Source organism: Fusarium oxysporum, chromosome 3, assembly GCF_000149955.1.
Source record: "Fusarium oxysporum f. sp. lycopersici 4287 chromosome 3, whole genome shotgun sequence".
Classification (NCBI taxonomy): domain Eukaryota; kingdom Fungi; phylum Ascomycota; class Sordariomycetes; order Hypocreales; family Nectriaceae; genus Fusarium; species Fusarium oxysporum.
This window is the reverse complement of record NC_030988.1, coordinates 4,750,979-4,768,549: the sequence shown is the minus strand read 5'-3', so window position 1 is coordinate 4,768,549 and position 17,571 is coordinate 4,750,979. Positions and strand designations below refer to the sequence as shown.

Below are 17,571 nucleotides of genomic sequence, written 5' to 3'. Positions count from 1 at the left end.
TCAAAGCGCTTGTAATTAGAGATATATCCTGGCTTCCCGCATCCGAAACTCGACAAAGACTTAAAAGTACAAAATATATCACTAGGAACTCTGAAAATGATACACTGTGAGGCGTTTCCTATGCAGAATGGCATTGGCTTAGCAGTGGTGAATTTGTCGTCCAAAAGAAGTCCTTTCGACAGTCTTCGGCCTACCACGGCTTGTCTATTACGATACATCAGATGAGATATCATAACCTCCGATGCAATTGATGACACGATTAGCCATCCACTAGCTGACAGTTCTTATATCCCTCATAGAAACAATGCTTATGAGTTTATGGTTAGTCATGAACTATTGGCGTTCTCACATTTGGTTTGGTGATACCAAAAGTTTGACTTTTTTGAACGTCCCTCATCAACTCTCATGAAAATCCCGTAAGTCGTCCTCGAAAAACACCGTACACGCTTTGTCTTCATTCTACTGCACATACAATGTCTCTGAGGAATCTACAGCAATATAGAGCGTGGTTCTCGTCTCCTTCGACTGTACTACGTCTCTCCCATATCAACTTGGTGGAGTACAGTGCTTCTTGTCTACATACTGTATCTAGCTTTAAGCGGCCTAATTCAGGCTGGGGATTCAAGAGCCGGGTTCGCGGAAGAAAGTTCAGAAAAAGGACAAGGCGCGCTGGAGATGTTTCTTTAGCTGAGTGGGATACGTGCTTAATGAAACAGGGCGTTGAATGCCGTACAGGAACATAAGCAAAGTAATGTTAGGAGATAACCAGGCTGGCATTCAATTCAAATCAATCACGCATCTGGTGGACAAAAGATTAAGCAGTGAACCGTGCGAGCGTGCACGTAACATAAAACACACCGTTCCACCCTGCTTCAACTCAATCGACAACCCAGATACAATTGATCGCCACCATGGAGATAACACACCTGAAAGCCAAGTTAGGACGGCCATTTTAGGATGGAATGTTGGATATGTACGAGGATACAAGCACACCGTGCCAAGCAGCAGCAAGACGTCTTTTGGCTTTTCGGAGGAGCCAAGCTTAGTGCCTAAGGCAGAAAACGTACTCTAGACTCCACTTTTCTTGCAGCCTATCTAATTCCCGGCCTTCATCTCCTCAGAGGTCGCCCAATTTTAACCTTATTGGTGAGGGGAGTCTCTATTTCGCCCTTCAGCGCTTAGCTGCTTACCTTGCCGTACCATTAATGGCGCCACTTTCTCTAAAAGCTGGCAGGTAAAGTGTGCTGGGTGCGAATCTTTTACTCTCACATCCCCAACTCCTACTTTAGTGTCCGCTCTGTCCAGCTGCCGTGTCTTGGTGGTGTTGGTCTCGATTTCTCTGAATAATGCTGATCATGGCTGGCTGTCTTGCCAGATTCAGTCAAGACACTGGCGCGGAAACAACATCATCCGTGAAACATGGCAAATTTCTCACCCCAGTTTGTCAACTCTTTATCACAAGGGACCCTAACCGGATTGCTATTGGCTTAATTGGAATATCGAGCCTGGTCTTCCCCACCTCGCAGCCCCTTTGAGAAACTTGGTATCCTAGTGTCACTTTTTGTTTTCCTTTTTTCTTGCTTTCCCGTTTGGCGACGCGAAGATATCCCATAAAATGAAAGGCGGCGCTGCTGGCGAGATCATAATGAAAGTTAACGTGCCCTATAAACTGTTAGGAGCTCCTCAGGTTTCTAATCACCCTTTGAGCTTTGCATTTTCACTGTTATAGTTTATGCTTCGTTCTTGGTGGGCCCGTAGCATTCGGCCGTCCCCCTATTATTGCTCAGGATGACAACCCTTCCCCGCAAGCCCAACACAACAGGATCCGAAAGCCCCATGGGGGGTAGAACAGCCAGCGAGAACTCTCCGAATCTGATCACGGGCAACTTTAACTTGGTAGATCTTTCTCTCGTCCTTGACTCCATACATACCTGACAAGGGTATTTTAGATTTGGGCAGCCTCCTTAGGCCTTATTTGCATGACTGATGATCTTATCAATCGTTGTGCTCCGCGAAAGGGCTTATCTATTTTACAAAAAGTCTTATCTTTTTGAACAAAAAGTGACTTGGGGTTTACACCAAGTTACTATGACACTGCGAAGTAGTGTCCCATGAGGTCGAAGACCGAAATGGTAGGGAGGTACTTGTACCGACGAGCGGAACGTAGTGGAGCTAGAAGTCCCCCTTTAACGCCGACAGGCGTTCTTAACATTGGTAAAGGGGGACGATGGGACATGGGACAATCTGACCACGACTGTGGGCGACCATGTCAGTCTTCCTAAGCAGCGACGGAGGAGCGGCCGTTGATAGGTTCACGAAGAATGAGTGGACATTGTTTTTAGGCAGCAATGCCCGAGGGACGAGGGATGCTGAGTTCTAAGAGGTCGAAGTGACGGAGGAACGAAGGCCCGTTGGCGTTGACCATAGAGAGCGGAGCGAACGGTCTGGTCATACCCACCCACCCTGAACTGGGGGCAGTGAAGGGTATATGAGGGACGAATTCCCCAGAGAGGTGGAGTGAGCGGGCGAACTCTCTTCTTTATTTATTTTTCCAAGCAAGGTCTTGGAAACAGTGTATGAGGAGGGACGACGAGCACTCGCGACAGAGAGGAGTGGTATCTGCGGGCAGATTAATTTTGGGGAAAATTAAGTGAGTATGTTCGAGTTAAGAGAACGAGAGACGGGATCACGGAGTGATGCAAGTTTATCTGTAAGAGTGAGCGAACGGGGTGAGCTTCAAGAGCCCGAGAGGGCGGGCGACACGGGTGTTGCCTGTCAATGTTCAGAGTGCGAGAGCAATGACTCAAGGAGTGAGTCCTCTGCTACACTAGACGCATGGCATGATGCGGTGATCGAAGGGGACCGAGACGAACAGAGTGACACCGAACCAGGTGAAGGTGAATATTCACTGTTGCGTCAGCTACAGAGTCGGGCAGGAGCACGACTGGTGGAGTTCCCGGAAGGGGACGAGCATGGACCCGTGGATGCGGGTGGCTCGACACTGGCGATCTTCTTAGCCTTTGAGGACGGAGGACGAATGAAGGAGTGCTGGAGGCATCTCTATCACACGGCACGTGTGTCAACGGATGTCTGGTTGTCGGGACAAACCATGACAGAGTGTTTTATCATATTTTTACCTGATCTCGATCAACCACTTTCCGGGTAAGTGGCCATTGCTGGACTTGGAAAGGGAGGCGGAGATGTTCTTGGATGTCTCTAGTTTTGTGTATAACGACGGCCCGTACTGTTGCGACAAGCAACCAGGACGGTAGAGGTACTGCCACAAAGTGGTAGGCAGCAGTGGATCGAAGAGAGAGAGTCTCTTTTACGTGACTGTCGGAGAATCTGGGATTTATCCGAAACGGAACCCGAAGGGGAGGCTGGACAGAGTACAGACTAGAATAGATTGAGACTGGCGATAGCCTTACGAAATGAAATGAGTGATTGTACATAACAATAAACGAGAGTGAATGCAAATTAGAATAATTAAGTGATGGTGAATGACATCCGGAATGAACATCTTTTGTAGTGATCACATATTTTTGCACGAGGTCGTGTGCAAACGTAAATCCGGAACTTGGGACAAGTGAATGTAAAAGTAAATGTAAATGATAATTATAAAACACTGAGCCGAAGGCGAAGTGCTACTAAAATCCATCTGTGAATACCCTCATACGTAGCCATAACCCGGAGCGGGGTAGTAAACCACACAAGCGTAGGCCCAAATTGAGCGGGAATAGTTACGAGCCCCGCGGAGGGATGGCTAGAGTTTTTTTCCTTTTCTTACGGAAGCCGAAGGCTGACGTGCGAGGGAGAGGAACGGAGTGACTCGAACCGATGCTACATAATAAACAGGACACTTGAGAATCAAGGTCCACGTAATTAGTATGAGAAATTCTGACAAGAATTGAAAACTGTTTGACATTTATGTCCAACAAAGATACAACGAGCGCCAGCAAAGTTGTTAGCAACCCGAAGTAGCACGAAGGGTTGTCCCATGAGTCCGACAGGACGAATGTTAAGGAGTGACTTGTCACGACGTGTCGAGCACAGCGAGACTAGAAGTCCCCCTTGATCGCGGAACGCGATATATAACATTGGTTAAGGGGGACGATGGGACATGGGACAATCTGACCGCGATCGCAGGTCGACCATGTCAGTCTTACCTAAACGAACGAAGTGAGGGTTGATAGGCGAAGAGCCAAAGGCGATGAGTGTTGTTTTAGGCAGCAAGGAGGGAGGGACGACCGGTGCTGCGTTCTAAGAGGTTGAAACGAAGGATGAGTGGAGACCCGTTATCATAGACCAATGAGTGAGGTACGAACGATCTGGTCGGGATTCATTACCCCGCAGCATGGGTGCGAGGACGTATAAGGAGGGACGACTTTCCACGGATGTGGTTTTTGGAAATCCTTTTCCAAACAACATTGTTTGAGTGAAACGAGTGTGAGCACCGGCGAACTTTCATCTAGGACGCCAGTCCGTTGCGAATGAGTGAGCAGATGATGCTTCGAGAGAAGTGAGTGAACGGGTGAACGGTCATTCATTACCCTATACACATCCAGGAGCCGAGGCGACTGGGGTAAGTGACAACTCTCCCCTGTAAAAATTCTTTCTTGGCACGCACTGTTAGTGCCGTGTTAGGAGCGGGATTTTCTGCAGGCCACGCGACCACACAAAACTGCGGGGATGCTATCGGCTCCCTAACAGCAGTTTTCAGAGAAGGAATTTTGGAGAGTTCGCCTTCTCTGACAACACCTTTGTCGGATCTAATGGCGGCACCTCAGAACCAGAACGCCTTAGATATCGGAGGACGATGCCCATGGCATCGGTAGCGACATCCTCCCGATCAACGACGCCGATTGCGATGGGTTTTTCTCCTTTGAAGGCAAGCCGCACCGTCGGCCTCTGATTCCTTCCCGAGGTTTTTCCCTGCCGCCGCGACAGTCGACTACGAGCTACAACTTGGTTACTGGAGATTGTGGACTGCGTCGGCAGATGTAGTGATGCGCGAGAGAATTCTGGTCGGTGGAAAAAGTTCGACAATAGATTGCCCCCGAACCCGCTGACGGGTGACGGGCTTGAGAAATACAGCACCTTTTGTGCCATTGGTATGCTGGATGGTGAAGGAAGCGGGGTTTCCCTGTACCTAGCTAGCTCAGCACGTCTTTTGCTCCAGTAGGAGATCTGGCTTCGTTACAGCCACCCAGACGAAAAATATACAAACAAACAAACAAACAAAAAGACTGGGGTAAGTGAGGGACGAACGACTCTCAATTCCAATTGAGTCCACGGTAGTGGCCAACGAAGAGGTGAGTTGGATATTTATTTCATGATCGAGAGATCGGAGTGCATGGATGCATGACTGACTAAATGTAAGCGGGAGCTGAGGCGACCGACTGTTGGTGAACGGAGTGAGATTATCTCAATGTGTTGAGATCACGATAGTGATTCACGACGGAAGGCGTGTCTGTCCTATTCTTAGATCGAGACGGGACGTCGAGACTATAGTAGAGAGTGACGGAGGTCACGACAGGACTCAGGATGAGCCAGTCACCGTTAGGTGGAGCCGAACGGGGTGAGGTTTATTCGACAGAACCCGACCGAAGGAGGGTCTATTTGACGCCGAAACAGATGAGGCAGAACTTGGTACGTCTTTTCGACGCGCAGTGGGAATCCGGTAGGCGGGTTCATCTGAAGAGCGTTCGTTTCTATCCTGAGAGGTCACATATACATTGGGAAATGTGCTTTCACCGGAACGGTGGATGAACCCATAAGGTTATGGTGTTTTTACTGTGACACGCTGGAGGCAGGGTTCCAGCAGGTTGCGGATTGCCGTAGACGAGGCATGCAGGGAATGCCGGAGAATGCGTTGGTCTTGGACCCACGAGATTTGCTTGACAGGTATCGCCAGCAGAGTGGAGAGATATGTCGGAATAGTCCAAAGGACGTGCGTCAGCGTATTTTTTCGATTAAGACAGTGCTGTTACGGGAGGAGTGCGACCGGTACAAGTTCCAGGGGACAGGTATTGGAGGTTTTGTGAAAGTGGTTGATTAGGAAGTCGTGATGGCTTCACTTTTTTTGTGAATCTGTCATTGAATGTGAGCAACACGGAGTAATAAAGCGAACCGTACATCTTATCTCAATTAGCAGTGACGTAGTGGTGCGAACATGTAGACAGTTGTAGTAATTATTCTTAATCGTAATCATGAATGCGAAAGAATGTAGACAAACACCGAGCTCAAGCGAGGTGTCACTGTAATCAAGACAGGGGATAACCTCAGTGGAAGTGGTCATCCAGGAACCGTAGGCCGAAACGTAGCGGGGATCACCTCGAAAAGATGGCCAAGATTCGGGAATAAACTTACGGAGCACGAAGTGCGACGTGTGAGTGAGAGGACCGAAGGGACTCGAAACGAAACTACTAATCCCGAAAGGGCTTATCTATTTTACTTCTTCTAGGTTTAATTCGGCACGAGGTGAGAAGTCGGCTTTAGGGAGCCGAGGATGTGAAAACACTTCTTGAAATAGATATGGCACAATTGATGCTGCTGTTATTCGGATTCTACGCCAGTTCTGATGGGAGGCCTTGACGAGGCGGATCGGGCCTACAAGTGCATTACTGTACAAGACTCGAGGATTGTGGGTGAGCTTGATGCCATCATGCTCGTCTGGATCAGCGGACTTTCAGATGGGTGGGATGTATCTTAACGAGCCAAGGAGTGCTGCAATACTATTCTGCCAGATCAATAGAATCTGCTGTGAGCATCAAGCTAGGGACTACGGCCTCAGGTATAGATTTGAGGCATACATACATGCTCTCTAGATCACCCAGCTATCAACCCCAAGAAATCATACACGCATATGACCAGGGACACGGAAGAATTCGGATATGGGTGGGGCCTACTATAAGCCCCTGTCTATCTACTCTCTAACAGAACTTCATTACCGGTACACGAGCTAAACGACAGCTGATAGCAATTGTTGATCCCACCAGAGCCGATTCCAACACTCAATACTCCGAAGACAACCAAAGCATCCTTTTTCCGTCTTTTACAACCCATACACCCTCGGCATTAATATCCCAGCGGAGTGGCGAGCACCGTGTAAAGGTGCGCCAGTCGGTTGATTATAATTGGCAGGTGGTAGAGCAAGGAGATCCAGGTTCAGAAGTCTGATGTTGTCGATAGAGAGGAGGGAGCTTATCACCAGTGAGATCTTGAACATTTGAGCCTTAGAAATCTCATTTTATTTGAATTCCATTTTCTAGCAGAGTGCGCCATCTGGAATGAACCGCTACTTCCGCAGTGACTCTTATGATTAATTATGACAGTCCTGTGATGGGAAGCTCATGACATCTTCACGTCATACTGAGATATTTAAAACTCCAATGTCCCTTAATCGACCTAATAGTAAAGAGGGGATAAAAGGCCGCTTTTCCGCGTCTTTAGGGACTTGAGACCTCTGTATGAGTTCCTTACAGAATCATCCTCGTTAATTTGCCTACGTACAGTAGGAGCCAGCCAGCGGCAAAGTTGACATCATCTATCTGTAAGGCATCTAAAGCAGTGACCTCGTACATTTATTAATTCTAAGTCAAAAGAAGTCTAGTGGGCGTATGCTAGTACGATGGCTACATTCCGGAGACCTGCCATGTCCCGCGACGAGCCTAGCAGTAACCAGTTAGCAGGTCTGCGTTCTCATGAGGATCACCATTTACAGAACTTAATATTAAAGATCGAGATATCCCAACTACGAATGGAGCTTGTCAATTTAAAATACATTCTTCTGGCACATAAGAAGTGCTGCGGTTCTCCACGAGGCTGCACTCACTCCCTCTAGTGCTATAAAGCCAATCGGACCATCACACGCGGAGCGCTCCGAAACATGCCAATATAACGATACAGCGAGCGGACTAGAGAGATAGGGGGATCGTGAGACCAGAGCATTCTTCAGGGCGACTATAAACATAGAACGATTCCCGTGCTCATATCGGCACGAGTATTCCGTGAGAATAAGAACCTCAGACATATACACGCCAAGATAAATAGACAAAAAAATAATGGTATCAACACTATTCGATTCCCCATCCTCAAATTTATTCTCCTTGTGGTACTTTAATTGCATGCTGCGCTGGGGGAATAGCCTCGAGCTGCGATTGCTTACTGAGTCCACAAGCGTAGCGCTGGGCCTCTGCGGCGAGGTAGTCATGGATGAGCGAGCAGTCGCAATCGGTATGTTGTAAAAGCTTCATCTTGAGCTCCTGGACCTCACGAGTCAGGTTGGCTACGCAGTTGGACAGGTCGTGATTGGTTTGTTCCAGCTCTTGCACCTGTAACTGGACTCTTAGCCTATGTTCTCGATTCTTAGCTCGGTATTTGCCGGCTGCAATACGATTCCTTTCTTTTGCATGTTGGCTATGGTTCTTGTCTTGTTGGTCTGAGTGCTCATTACCATGGTCGCCGTGGGTACCGCAAGGTCTGTTTGAACAGCCAGTACCTCCTCCTCCTCCTCCTCCTCCTCCTCCTCCTCCTCCTCCTCCTCCCGTCGCTGTATTGGCTTTGGTGTCTTGAGAGGAATTTCGTCTCCAAAGTTTGCGAGTTGAATTTTTGTTTAAGCAATGCTTCCTCTTTTGACGCTCCTCCCTTTTAGCAGTTAAGGGCGGAGACGGGAGGCCTAACTGGTGGGATGTTTGGGAATACCGCGTCTGAAAGGCTGAGGGTGTAGCCGTGAAGGTGGCGGCAGGGTATGGATCACTCCAGTGATCCAGGGAACTGGCTAGGGAGGTAGGCAGGGAATCATTGAACATGAATTTATTCTGCCTGTAAACGCTCACCAAATTGCCTTTTTCCCCCGACTGAGGAAAGGCTCGCTGGTCCATTGAACACCATTGCTCCCAAATAGGATTGGAGGAAATGGGTAGTGTATTGAAAGCGTCGACACCCAGCTTACTTCTTATAAAATCGACTGCCATAGATCCTCCTTCACCCATCATGTAGTTGCCTGGTTGTTGATTAGACATGATAGATCGCAGCGGTAGAATGAGGAGCTACGAGAATCATACCCTACCTTTTTAATGCTTTTTGTTTTTAAGGATTCTGAATGATCATTGACGAGATTTGTTTATAGTAGCGTCTTCGTTGATTTGGGGTCCAATTTCAAGGAAGCTGGACAATATATAGTGCCTGGTGTCGGTTGCAGACGAGCCGCAATTGAGCTGGGGGCGTGAAATCGTCTGTTCGCTAGCCTATGGAGAAATCAAAGGTAGGTGACGTCACCAGCAGTAAATCTTGGCAGATGGCCCGTTGTGGAGCCCCTCTTTGATGATGCCCTCATCGCTTACGTCATAGGCCGGCTTGCATTGTGCAAGATCTCGCTACCGGAATTATAGTGAATCCGAGGGCACGATTCGCGGATTAAACTAGCAGTGACTGCCTATGCCGCCCCTCCTGAAATGCCATTGACGGTGTCAGCGAAGGTAGTGAAGGAGCTGGGGCGAATTCTTGGAGAGCGACCTACAACAGCCTTTTTGGCCTTGCCTTCAACTTTCTCAAACCAGCGAAGTGCCATCTTGACGATGAAGGGGACACCTTGGCCTTGTTGTGCGAAGTGGCGGTATCAGCGAGGTGACATCTCCTACGATCCATAACCTCCATCTCTGCCATGAAAGCATTCCGGTACCATTGAAATGGGGCACAGCGCGTCGTAGGTGCGTTGGGTAGCCCGCTAATCGCAGCAGGCGTGACAATCGCCAGCGCCCAACCCCAGATTTGAGGACAAAGAACGGGCCGCTTGGTCGGGGGCTGAACTTCCCAGCCATTTAGCCCCGAAAGTATTCGGCATTCTGAGTGTGGAAAATTTCTTACATAGATTATACGTAGATGGAATCTATGCCCGTTCCGTTAGCAGCGGCCAGCCGAAATAAGCTATTCAACAATTGCATGCTGCGTCAGGGGAAATAGCCTCGAGGTGCGATTGCTTACCGAGTTCACAAAACGATTTATTTGATTTTACCGGTGGAATCAGTAACTTTTGGGATTGTTCTATTTTTGGCGATAATGCATGTCTAGCAGTTCAGTAAGTTTTGGAGGCTTAGCAGGAAGATGCCTTGCTTACCGGGTATGTTCTGAGGCGGCCCTAGGTGCATGGAGTGCGTGCAGACCTGTGAAGCGCCGCAACAGTCCCCATGAGCCTTAAGAAGGTAGTTTAGATGGGCTATCTCCGCTTCTAGACGAGATCGCTCAGCATTCAGTGCCGAGTGCTTGGAATATTGCTCTCCATAAGAATCCAGTCCCGCTAGTCGGCTAATGTCGCGTTCCTCGTTGGTCATTATGGATGCTTGCTTACTTGTTATAAGCCGATGTTTGTTAATAAAAAAGAGCTTTCTTTTCGGGCCCATATACAGATAGGTTTGGGTCGATTTTGCTCATAGCCAACCTCTTAGTATAACCTCGCAGATCGAAGGGAGGGATGGTGCAGGTTGCGTCTTGGAAACGCTCAGGTACGTAAAACAGTGTAAGAAACTTTCTTGTGGCTACCGATGATTGAGAATTGGGAATGGAATTGGGATTAAGAAACAAAGCAGCTACCAAAAGAGGGTGATAGGATGATTAAGTCTTTTCTTCATAGGACCATCATCAATAACAGGAGCTCGAAAGATGGAATCCATTGGTCCGTTCTTTCATTATGGGGGAGAGAGAAAAAGAAAGAGAGGATATAGTTAGTTCTTTAATAGTGAAAGCATGTCACGCCTGTATCATAGTGACTAGGTAAGGTGTTTCATTACATCAACTTGATATCAATATTGATAGGTTCTTATGTCTAGTGCTCTCTGCGTGGTTTTCCCCCCTTCGAACATGACCCATCAACCGGTTGAGATCTTCACCGACGGTGGTTGGCTCACGAACAAATCGAGAAAACAAAGGTTACGTTATGGGCTTACCAGTTGAGGCCGATAAACTACGTCACTCTGATTTATCCAATCAATGGCGTAAAAACGTGCGCAAAAGATCATCCTTTCACCACCATGACATCATCCTTGTTGAGGGAACAGCTGCTAAGCCAACGGGTAATGAATAATTACACATTGACTTTATCTGTAAGCTTCTTTGAGGGTCTGGCTAGGAGGCTAGGTTATCGTTTCGGTTGAATAGCTGGAGGCCGTAGCCTTGCATATTTGTCAATGCTGCACCCGTTCCTAAGAATGTCAAGTATGATTCCAAACAGATCTTCTAATATCTCGGATCCCTCGACCTCGTCGACACGCGAATCAAGTCAGGGGACTAATCTTCGACTTTTACTTCCGACTCCATACGAGCCTCATCCGGTAAGGACCGATACCGGGCATCGAATAGCTCCCTTAGAACGAAGAGTTCCTATATCTTTAGCTTGCGAGTCGTGCCGACAACGGAAATCCAAGGTACGCCACTATTAAACCCAGTCTCTTTAAGCTTTAACCCCGGGATGTAACCCTTCTCTTGACGGTCTATTAAACGTGGGCTGAATGGTTGCCATAGTGTAACGGTGCTCGGCCGATGTGTTCTCAGTGCCGAATAAAGCATACTGATTGTATTTACCGGAGAACACCTGAGGGTATTTATAGAGAGAAGTTAGAAGCGCTCCAAGTGTCGCATCCTGCTGCTGTTATCTATCGCGCTATACAGACTCGGCCAGAGGCCGAAGTCCACGAGATTATTCGTCGCATTCGAGCTGGTTCCGATGCTGAGACTGTCGCGCATCAACTCAGCACAGCCGATTTCCTTCTACAAGTTCAACTGGAACCCGAAACCAGATGTCGCTATCAGTTTCTTTACTCACCTTCGATGCCCTCATACTTGCAAACTTCAACGAACCCTTTCATACATACCTTGATTCATGAGTGGAATGAGAATGATCACGCCGGCACTGCCAGTGTCCCGCCACTATGGGAATCTGAAGAAAATTGTAAAGCCCAGTACTTAAGGCCGGTTCACGCAGCCTCTATTGTCGACTCTAGAATGGATGAGATTATTCCTTCCCAGTGGACTACCGTTAACGCTGACGATGACCTGATGAGAACACTCATACGTGCTTACTTTCTTTACGAATATGATTGGTTTACCTTTTTTCATAAAGATTACTTCCTGGACGATATGCTGGCTGGATCTAGCACCTTTTGTTCTCCACTTCTTGTCAACGCTATCCTAGCGGTCGGATGTGTAAGTCCTCATATATCTCGTGAGAGTTTACAAATTCCCTGGCTTCTCTTAAAGCTTACACTTACCGTTCTCTTTGTCAGCACTGCCAAAATCACCTCTCACAACCAGCAGAGTTCTGGAACCCAAATAGCCTTGGTTACAGGTTTCTTGCCGAGGCCAAAAGGCTATGGGCAGTCGAAGAATCTCGTGAGAGAAGCCTAACCACCCTACAAGCTGCTCTCATCATTAATACTGTCGTAAACATGTTCGGTATGGATACACTGGCGTCAGCATATCTAGTCCAGGCAATCGATATTGCTCATGAGTTGGGGTTGTTCGAACCAACAACATACCTAAAGCACAAGAAGTTGCGCCACTCTTATGATCTTACAGCTTGGTCACTGTTTCATTGGCAATGGTATAAAACACTAGCATTACCAATACATTTCTTGCACTTCACTAACTGAATGCAGTACGCTGAGTCTTCAGTTCCAGACAGCTCCGCTGCTACGAACTCCGCCTCACAGTCTGTTACCCGATCCCGACCTTAATCTTGACTGGTATAGTGAAATTTGGCTGAAGTACCCCTCAACTTCGGTATTAGTGCCAATGCAGTACCGTTATACTTTCAAGGCCAGGGTCGACTTTAGCCTCATTCTCAACGCGGCCATGCTTCAGGCTTCTACGAATGAAAGCGACAATCAAGTAGTTCAAAATGGGTCAGGGAGAATCATTGAGACAATAGAGAAGCTAGAAGCCTGGTATCGGACATTGCCAGACCCGTTGTTGCCGTCAAATATCGTTTTCCCATCGCAGCTCAAGTTACAGTAAGCATCTATCTCGTCCGCCTTGAAAAAGAGTGGAGGAGGGGACAGTTGATACACCACCGCTCTACTGGGAACAAATTAGACTAATATGAATCAAAGCCTCCATTACTACTATGTCCTCATCCAACTTTACGAAGTCCTAGCATCATATGGGAACAACAGCTCACCACCACTTCTGCTTGACCAAGACAAGCTCCAGAAATCTCTTACCCAGTACAGAGCCTACTTTGAGACTATTCTGCGCATCCACTATCTCCGCCATAGCTTCGAATACGGCAATATGATGCTGCCCCAGTTTCTCACCATGCTCGCCTTCCTGGCTCTTAATAAGCTCGATTCCCTCAGAGCGCGAGATTCCTCCGAGCCAAATATATCTAGCATGGATGTAGGGGATACAGATCCCAGAGCCGCCAAGGCCACACTACTCATTGCGCAGAAAGGCCTCAGCGATCAGGGAAGGGGCTATTATGTGGCGAAAAACGTACTTCAAGACGTCCTCAATCGTATGACGCTGAGCGACTCAAACGTACTGCAAAGTTTCATAACCATTCAGCGGGAAGGGCGGGAAGTGGCTGAAGAGCGCAAGATACATATGGAGAGCCATTGTCCGCCAGATATCATAGATATAGCGAATAATCCGGACCGGCAGCCGCATGATAATTGGATACGACGGTTTGCAAAGTTGACTGTTGGCGAGGAATCTGCTAGCTCAATTTTGGACATGATATTCGGGTGTAAGGCCCGCTCTTAAACCTACAGTTGGTGCACCAGGGACACTGAACTTGATAGATACTATACTGTACCTGGTCAAAATAAGCCACCGGTCGTAATAAATTATTTTGTATTGTACTGTACTATATGCATTTTTTCCACGTGAATTCGTCAACACCTGCAACTGTTTCAACGAGGCAGTAGAAGAGCTGGAACTGCTCGTGCACTGGTCTAGAGGACCCAACTTCGAGTAGCTTACAAGATCGGCGGCGCCACTCTTCGTTTTCGCCGTGACTCATCGCCGATTGGTCAACGAGACTCTGCAGAAGCTCATCAGGGCTGCCGAGACATGTGTACTCCACGTCACAGATACCGGTTAAGCCTCGAAGCTTGACATGACCTACTCACCAGTTCTGAAGCCACAAGTCGTCATAAACTAGGATGCGAGAGATGTGATATTGTCGAGCGCTTTCGTCTCATCGTTAGCACTATCGTCACACTAACTAGTCCCTTGTCAAAGCGCGTTCTAGCACAACTTCTTGATGTTCATATAAGCAAGGTGATGACTACGCTATGTATGCTGAATTCTGTCTTGGAGGTTCCGGAAAGTCTCGACTCAAACCGGTCTGTCTCCTCCCTTTATCATTCCAAGACTATCTTGTCTATCCAGAGAACAAAGAGACTGCCGAGGTCTGAATGAACGAGAAAGTCACTCATCGAAGGCTGGCGAAAGACTGCTTGCGTATAATGCACGGTGCTCTGCATAAGAACATATGGGGTCTGTCTTTCCCAGGCGTGCGCCGATCGGCAGTAGGCGTTGGGCAGCTCGAGAAGCACATACCTCCAGAGCTTCAGTAAGCTCGCATGTACTGGATCCATCACCAGACCAAGGTCGGCTCCGAATAGGATGATAGCTGCGAGGCATGTGAGTTTACGATGATGCACTTTCTTCATTGGATGGAGGCACTGAGCATGTTGGGCCGAGTCAAAGAATGCCTCAACTCACCCACTAGTTAGAGATATATCATTGCATCCAAACTATGATCCGTGCTGACTCGTATCAGCGCCAAGAATCCTTGAGACATCAAAGTAGGAACTAGTATAGGGCAACATAGATAGTGAGACTCTCGAGAAACACGCATTACAATACCTCTCTGTAATGTCTCAAATCTGTATTGTAAATTTTGGTGCTTTATTTTCCCTTCAGAGGGAGGCCGGGGAAGACCGAATGGTAAATGTATGCCACACATATCCTAATCATTCCTGGCACCAAGACGGTCAAGAGTTTGGATGATGGGCTCACAAAATCATAGGGAGGACAAGGCTAGCCCAAAATGCATACAATGTTTCTTTAACTAATACAACTACGACAATAAAGCCTCGGCGAATGCCTGATGGTTATCTCAGGACCTAAAGGTGATACTAGATATAAAGTATACCGCAGCTTAGAGTAGCCCTTCGAGTTTCACAGCCACCGTACAGCCATGGCACTCAAAAAAGTCAGCCACAGCATAACACCGGATGTTTTTACTCTCGCGCTTGCCGAAGAAGTCCCTGTTGGGGTTTCAGTTGCAATTTCGGGAGGAGTCCAGATAGTTCTCGAAAGATTGCTACTGAGCAAAGTGGCTGGTGTGTTGATTTGGGCGTGCGATGGGGCTCCTGTCTGCCACATTGTCGTAATGCTCTTTAGATCAGCCCCAGTCACTATTGGCCCATTGACTGCAGGTGTCACAGTGCTTATTGACTTGCCAAGCGGCGAGGGTGTAGGCCGAGGTGTCGTATCTGGTAAAGGATAGCAATAATATGGCGACGCAACCTGATTCGCCGATGTCAGCTTCAGCCAGTGTTTACCTGAAACAGTTGGGGATAATAGACTGTACATCTGTATTACGGAGTGCCAAAGATGCGTCGGCTGAGGGCATATTCGCTGTTGCTTATGATGTCCGAGAAGACCATGCTACTCGAATGACAGAAGGTCGCTTACATTTCTCTATTATTATAAGTTTGTTCTTTTGCCAATGCGGTCATAATTTGGCTGTTGTTTCCCTGTACGAAGGCTAATAGCAGGCCAAAGTGGTCGATTATGACTGTTGAGCGAGCTCGTTTGGTTGAAGTAACCAAGTGGCGTTGAATGGCCGCTTGTTATACTTTAATTATTTACATCGACCGCCCGTCTCATGTCAAATGTCTGGGCACAGCTCAATTATCTGGTAATTCATTATGCTGAAAAGGCTAAAAGCATGTTTCTCACTTGCGGCTCACATCACCCTTGCCATAGTTCTAATTGCAGTTGGTACGACACTTCTCAATGATAGCAAGAACGAGAAGGAAGGCATCTTCAAAGTTGAGGTACTGGACGGCCCAATCATTAAAATTGTTCTTGGCTGATGTTTCGTCACGTTTAGTTAGGACGAAATCTCCTTCATCGAGGTCTATCCATCCCCACGGAGAATATACCTTCTCAGGCCACAGAAGTTGTTAAAGGGGCCGACGGCGTTGTAAAACAAGCGACTGTTGCTGTCGCTCAAGCCACACATGTCGTTCAAGATATCCAAAGTAAGGTCACTAGTGCAATCGCGGCGGGAGAAACCCTTTTGAATAAGCTTGTTCCAGAGGCCTTAGCCGTTGGGACCACAACCGGATGTGTGGAATACGGCGACGGCCACTCTGACTGTGTGAGCTTCCCGTTGGGGGACGACAAGACCTTTAACATCATCTCCAATTTGTCCAATGAAGCTGGCTCTCTGGTGAACCAACTACACCGCCTCCCTTCACTAAAAAGCTTATTCATTGCTGGACTCGTTTGCTTCGCTATATCATGCGCTTATGCTGTCGTAAATGCTGTGGTCATGATCTTGCCAATAGCAAGTAATGGATTGCCTTTGAAGAACCTCATATGCATCATTCTAAGTATATGCACGTGTGGCATTTTCACCTGCTTCATGACATTGGTTATTATTATCTGGCTTTCTGGTCGTGGGTTGGCAGAGCTCCCGAAAGCTTCTTTCCATTCTGGTACGGCGTTTTGGGTGTCTATCGTCGCGCTAGTTTCATCTGCTTCTCACTTTGTTTGCGTAGTGCTGGAGAAATTTCTAGGGGCCTAACGAGTCAAGGCTGCCTTTTCAACCAGTATGGAGTAGCAACTGACAAGGCCTCATTCTCATTAGGTATATCCTCTGGTGCGTATTAAGTGTTAGTAGGTTGATTCTGGAAGTGCTCGAGTTTAGACTGAAGGTGGCTACTCAAGTGACCTCCGTCTGCATTGTCTGTACACAATGAATGTCTCCGGTTAGTTAAGTTATTGACGCCGAACTTGCACTTTAGTGCAAGTTTTGGTAGAAAATGATATGTTCTGAGATAATTGTCAGACAGCATTAATTGAGGAGAAGTAGGTTTCTTGAAGGTTCTTGGAAGGATATGTGTTACCATGTGAATTAATGAGTAAAGCATCATTGGCAGGTTTCATATTACCAGCTGCCTATTTTCGTTGATGCAGTAAGCATGTGCCGGGGTGTCACATGCAAGGGGTCTTCTAAGATTGCACACGGAAATAGTAAACCTACCAAGTGCCAGAGGTTTCATAGAACACAACCTGAATACACAAATCTGCATCAATGAACGGAATACACGTACTGTTCGGCGTATGTTTTGCTAAAGATCAGCCGACTGATATATCTCACTGGACGTACTATATGAAAATTAGTCAGTATGTGCCGAATTCAAAGAACGCTTCGTCCAGCTGCTTCGTCGTTGGGTCCAAAGCAATCGAATCGGTTTGGCTATAGGATCGAGCGCTGAACCAAGCAATCACTAGTCACTGCCTTACACATCTGATACTGACCGCGCCTTTGTATTA

At 47.5% G+C, this 17,571-nt stretch overlaps 9 protein-coding genes across 9 annotated transcripts; 4 read left to right on the top strand and 5 right to left on the bottom strand.

Moving 5' to 3' along the window:
* Positions 1–68: 68 nt before the first annotated feature.
* On the top strand, positions 69–3,513 carry FOXG_21761 (uncharacterized protein). The gene has a single exon (XM_018402116.1). It carries the CDS (start codon positions 2,657–2,659, stop codon positions 3,164–3,166), a length of 510 nt encoding a protein of 169 aa, XP_018254755.1. The 5' UTR covers positions 69–2,656; the 3' UTR covers positions 3,167–3,513.
* Positions 3,514–6,580: 3,067 nt separating this feature from the next.
* Positions 6,581–6,712, top strand: FOXG_21760 (uncharacterized protein; the record flags this gene model as incomplete). Its single annotated transcript, XM_018402115.1, has 1 exon — positions 6,581–6,712. The coding sequence occupies one exon, from the start codon at positions 6,581–6,583 to the stop codon at positions 6,710–6,712; it is 132 nt and encodes a 43-aa protein (XP_018254754.1).
* A 990-nt stretch (positions 6,713–7,702) lies between these two features.
* FOXG_14811 (uncharacterized protein) lies at positions 7,703–8,522 on the bottom strand. The gene is made up of 2 exons (XM_018394872.1): positions 8,456–8,522; positions 7,703–8,404 (listed from the first exon to the last, which is right to left on the bottom strand). The coding sequence occupies exon 2, from the start codon at positions 8,210–8,212 to the stop codon at positions 7,775–7,777; it is 438 nt and encodes a 145-aa protein (XP_018254753.1). The 5' UTR covers positions 8,213–8,404; positions 8,456–8,522; the 3' UTR covers positions 7,703–7,774.
* Positions 8,523–9,422: 900 nt separating this feature from the next.
* On the bottom strand, positions 9,423–9,666 carry FOXG_21759 (uncharacterized protein; the record flags this gene model as incomplete). The annotated part of the gene is made up of 2 exons (XM_018402114.1): positions 9,423–9,450; positions 9,521–9,666. The coding sequence occupies 2 exons, from the start codon at positions 9,664–9,666 to the stop codon at positions 9,423–9,425; spliced, it is 174 nt and encodes a 57-aa protein (XP_018254752.1).
* Positions 9,667–9,889: 223 nt separating this feature from the next.
* Positions 9,890–10,331, bottom strand: FOXG_21758 (uncharacterized protein; the record flags this gene model as incomplete). The annotated part of the gene is made up of 2 exons (XM_018402113.1): positions 9,890–9,927; positions 10,118–10,331. 2 exons carry the CDS (start codon positions 10,329–10,331, stop codon positions 9,890–9,892), a joined length of 252 nt encoding a protein of 83 aa, XP_018254751.1.
* Positions 10,332–11,535: 1,204 nt separating this feature from the next.
* Positions 11,536–13,858, top strand: FOXG_21757 (uncharacterized protein; the record flags this gene model as incomplete). The annotated part of the gene is made up of 4 exons (XM_018402112.1): positions 11,536–12,198; positions 12,279–12,595; positions 12,651–13,004; positions 13,104–13,858. 4 exons carry the CDS (start codon positions 11,536–11,538, stop codon positions 13,753–13,755), a joined length of 1,986 nt encoding a protein of 661 aa, XP_018254750.1. The 3' UTR covers positions 13,756–13,858.
* FOXG_21756 (uncharacterized protein) lies at positions 13,510–14,763 on the bottom strand. Its single transcript, XM_018402111.1, has one exon. The coding sequence runs from the start codon at positions 14,667–14,669 to the stop codon at positions 14,358–14,360; it is 312 nt and encodes a 103-aa protein (XP_018254749.1). The 5' UTR covers positions 14,670–14,763; the 3' UTR covers positions 13,510–14,357.
* Positions 14,764–14,804: 41 nt separating this feature from the next.
* FOXG_21755 (uncharacterized protein) lies at positions 14,805–16,104 on the bottom strand. The gene is made up of 2 exons (XM_018402110.1): positions 15,596–16,104; positions 14,805–15,531 (listed from the first exon to the last, which is right to left on the bottom strand). The coding sequence occupies exons 1-2, from the start codon at positions 15,635–15,637 to the stop codon at positions 15,181–15,183; spliced, it is 393 nt and encodes a 130-aa protein (XP_018254748.1). The 5' UTR covers positions 15,638–16,104; the 3' UTR covers positions 14,805–15,180.
* FOXG_21754 (uncharacterized protein) lies at positions 15,890–17,397 on the top strand. The gene is made up of 2 exons (XM_018402109.1): positions 15,890–16,064; positions 16,121–17,397. The coding sequence occupies exons 1-2, from the start codon at positions 15,936–15,938 to the stop codon at positions 16,817–16,819; spliced, it is 828 nt and encodes a 275-aa protein (XP_018254747.1). The 5' UTR covers positions 15,890–15,935; the 3' UTR covers positions 16,820–17,397.
* The last annotated feature ends 174 nt before the right edge of the window (positions 17,398–17,571 follow it).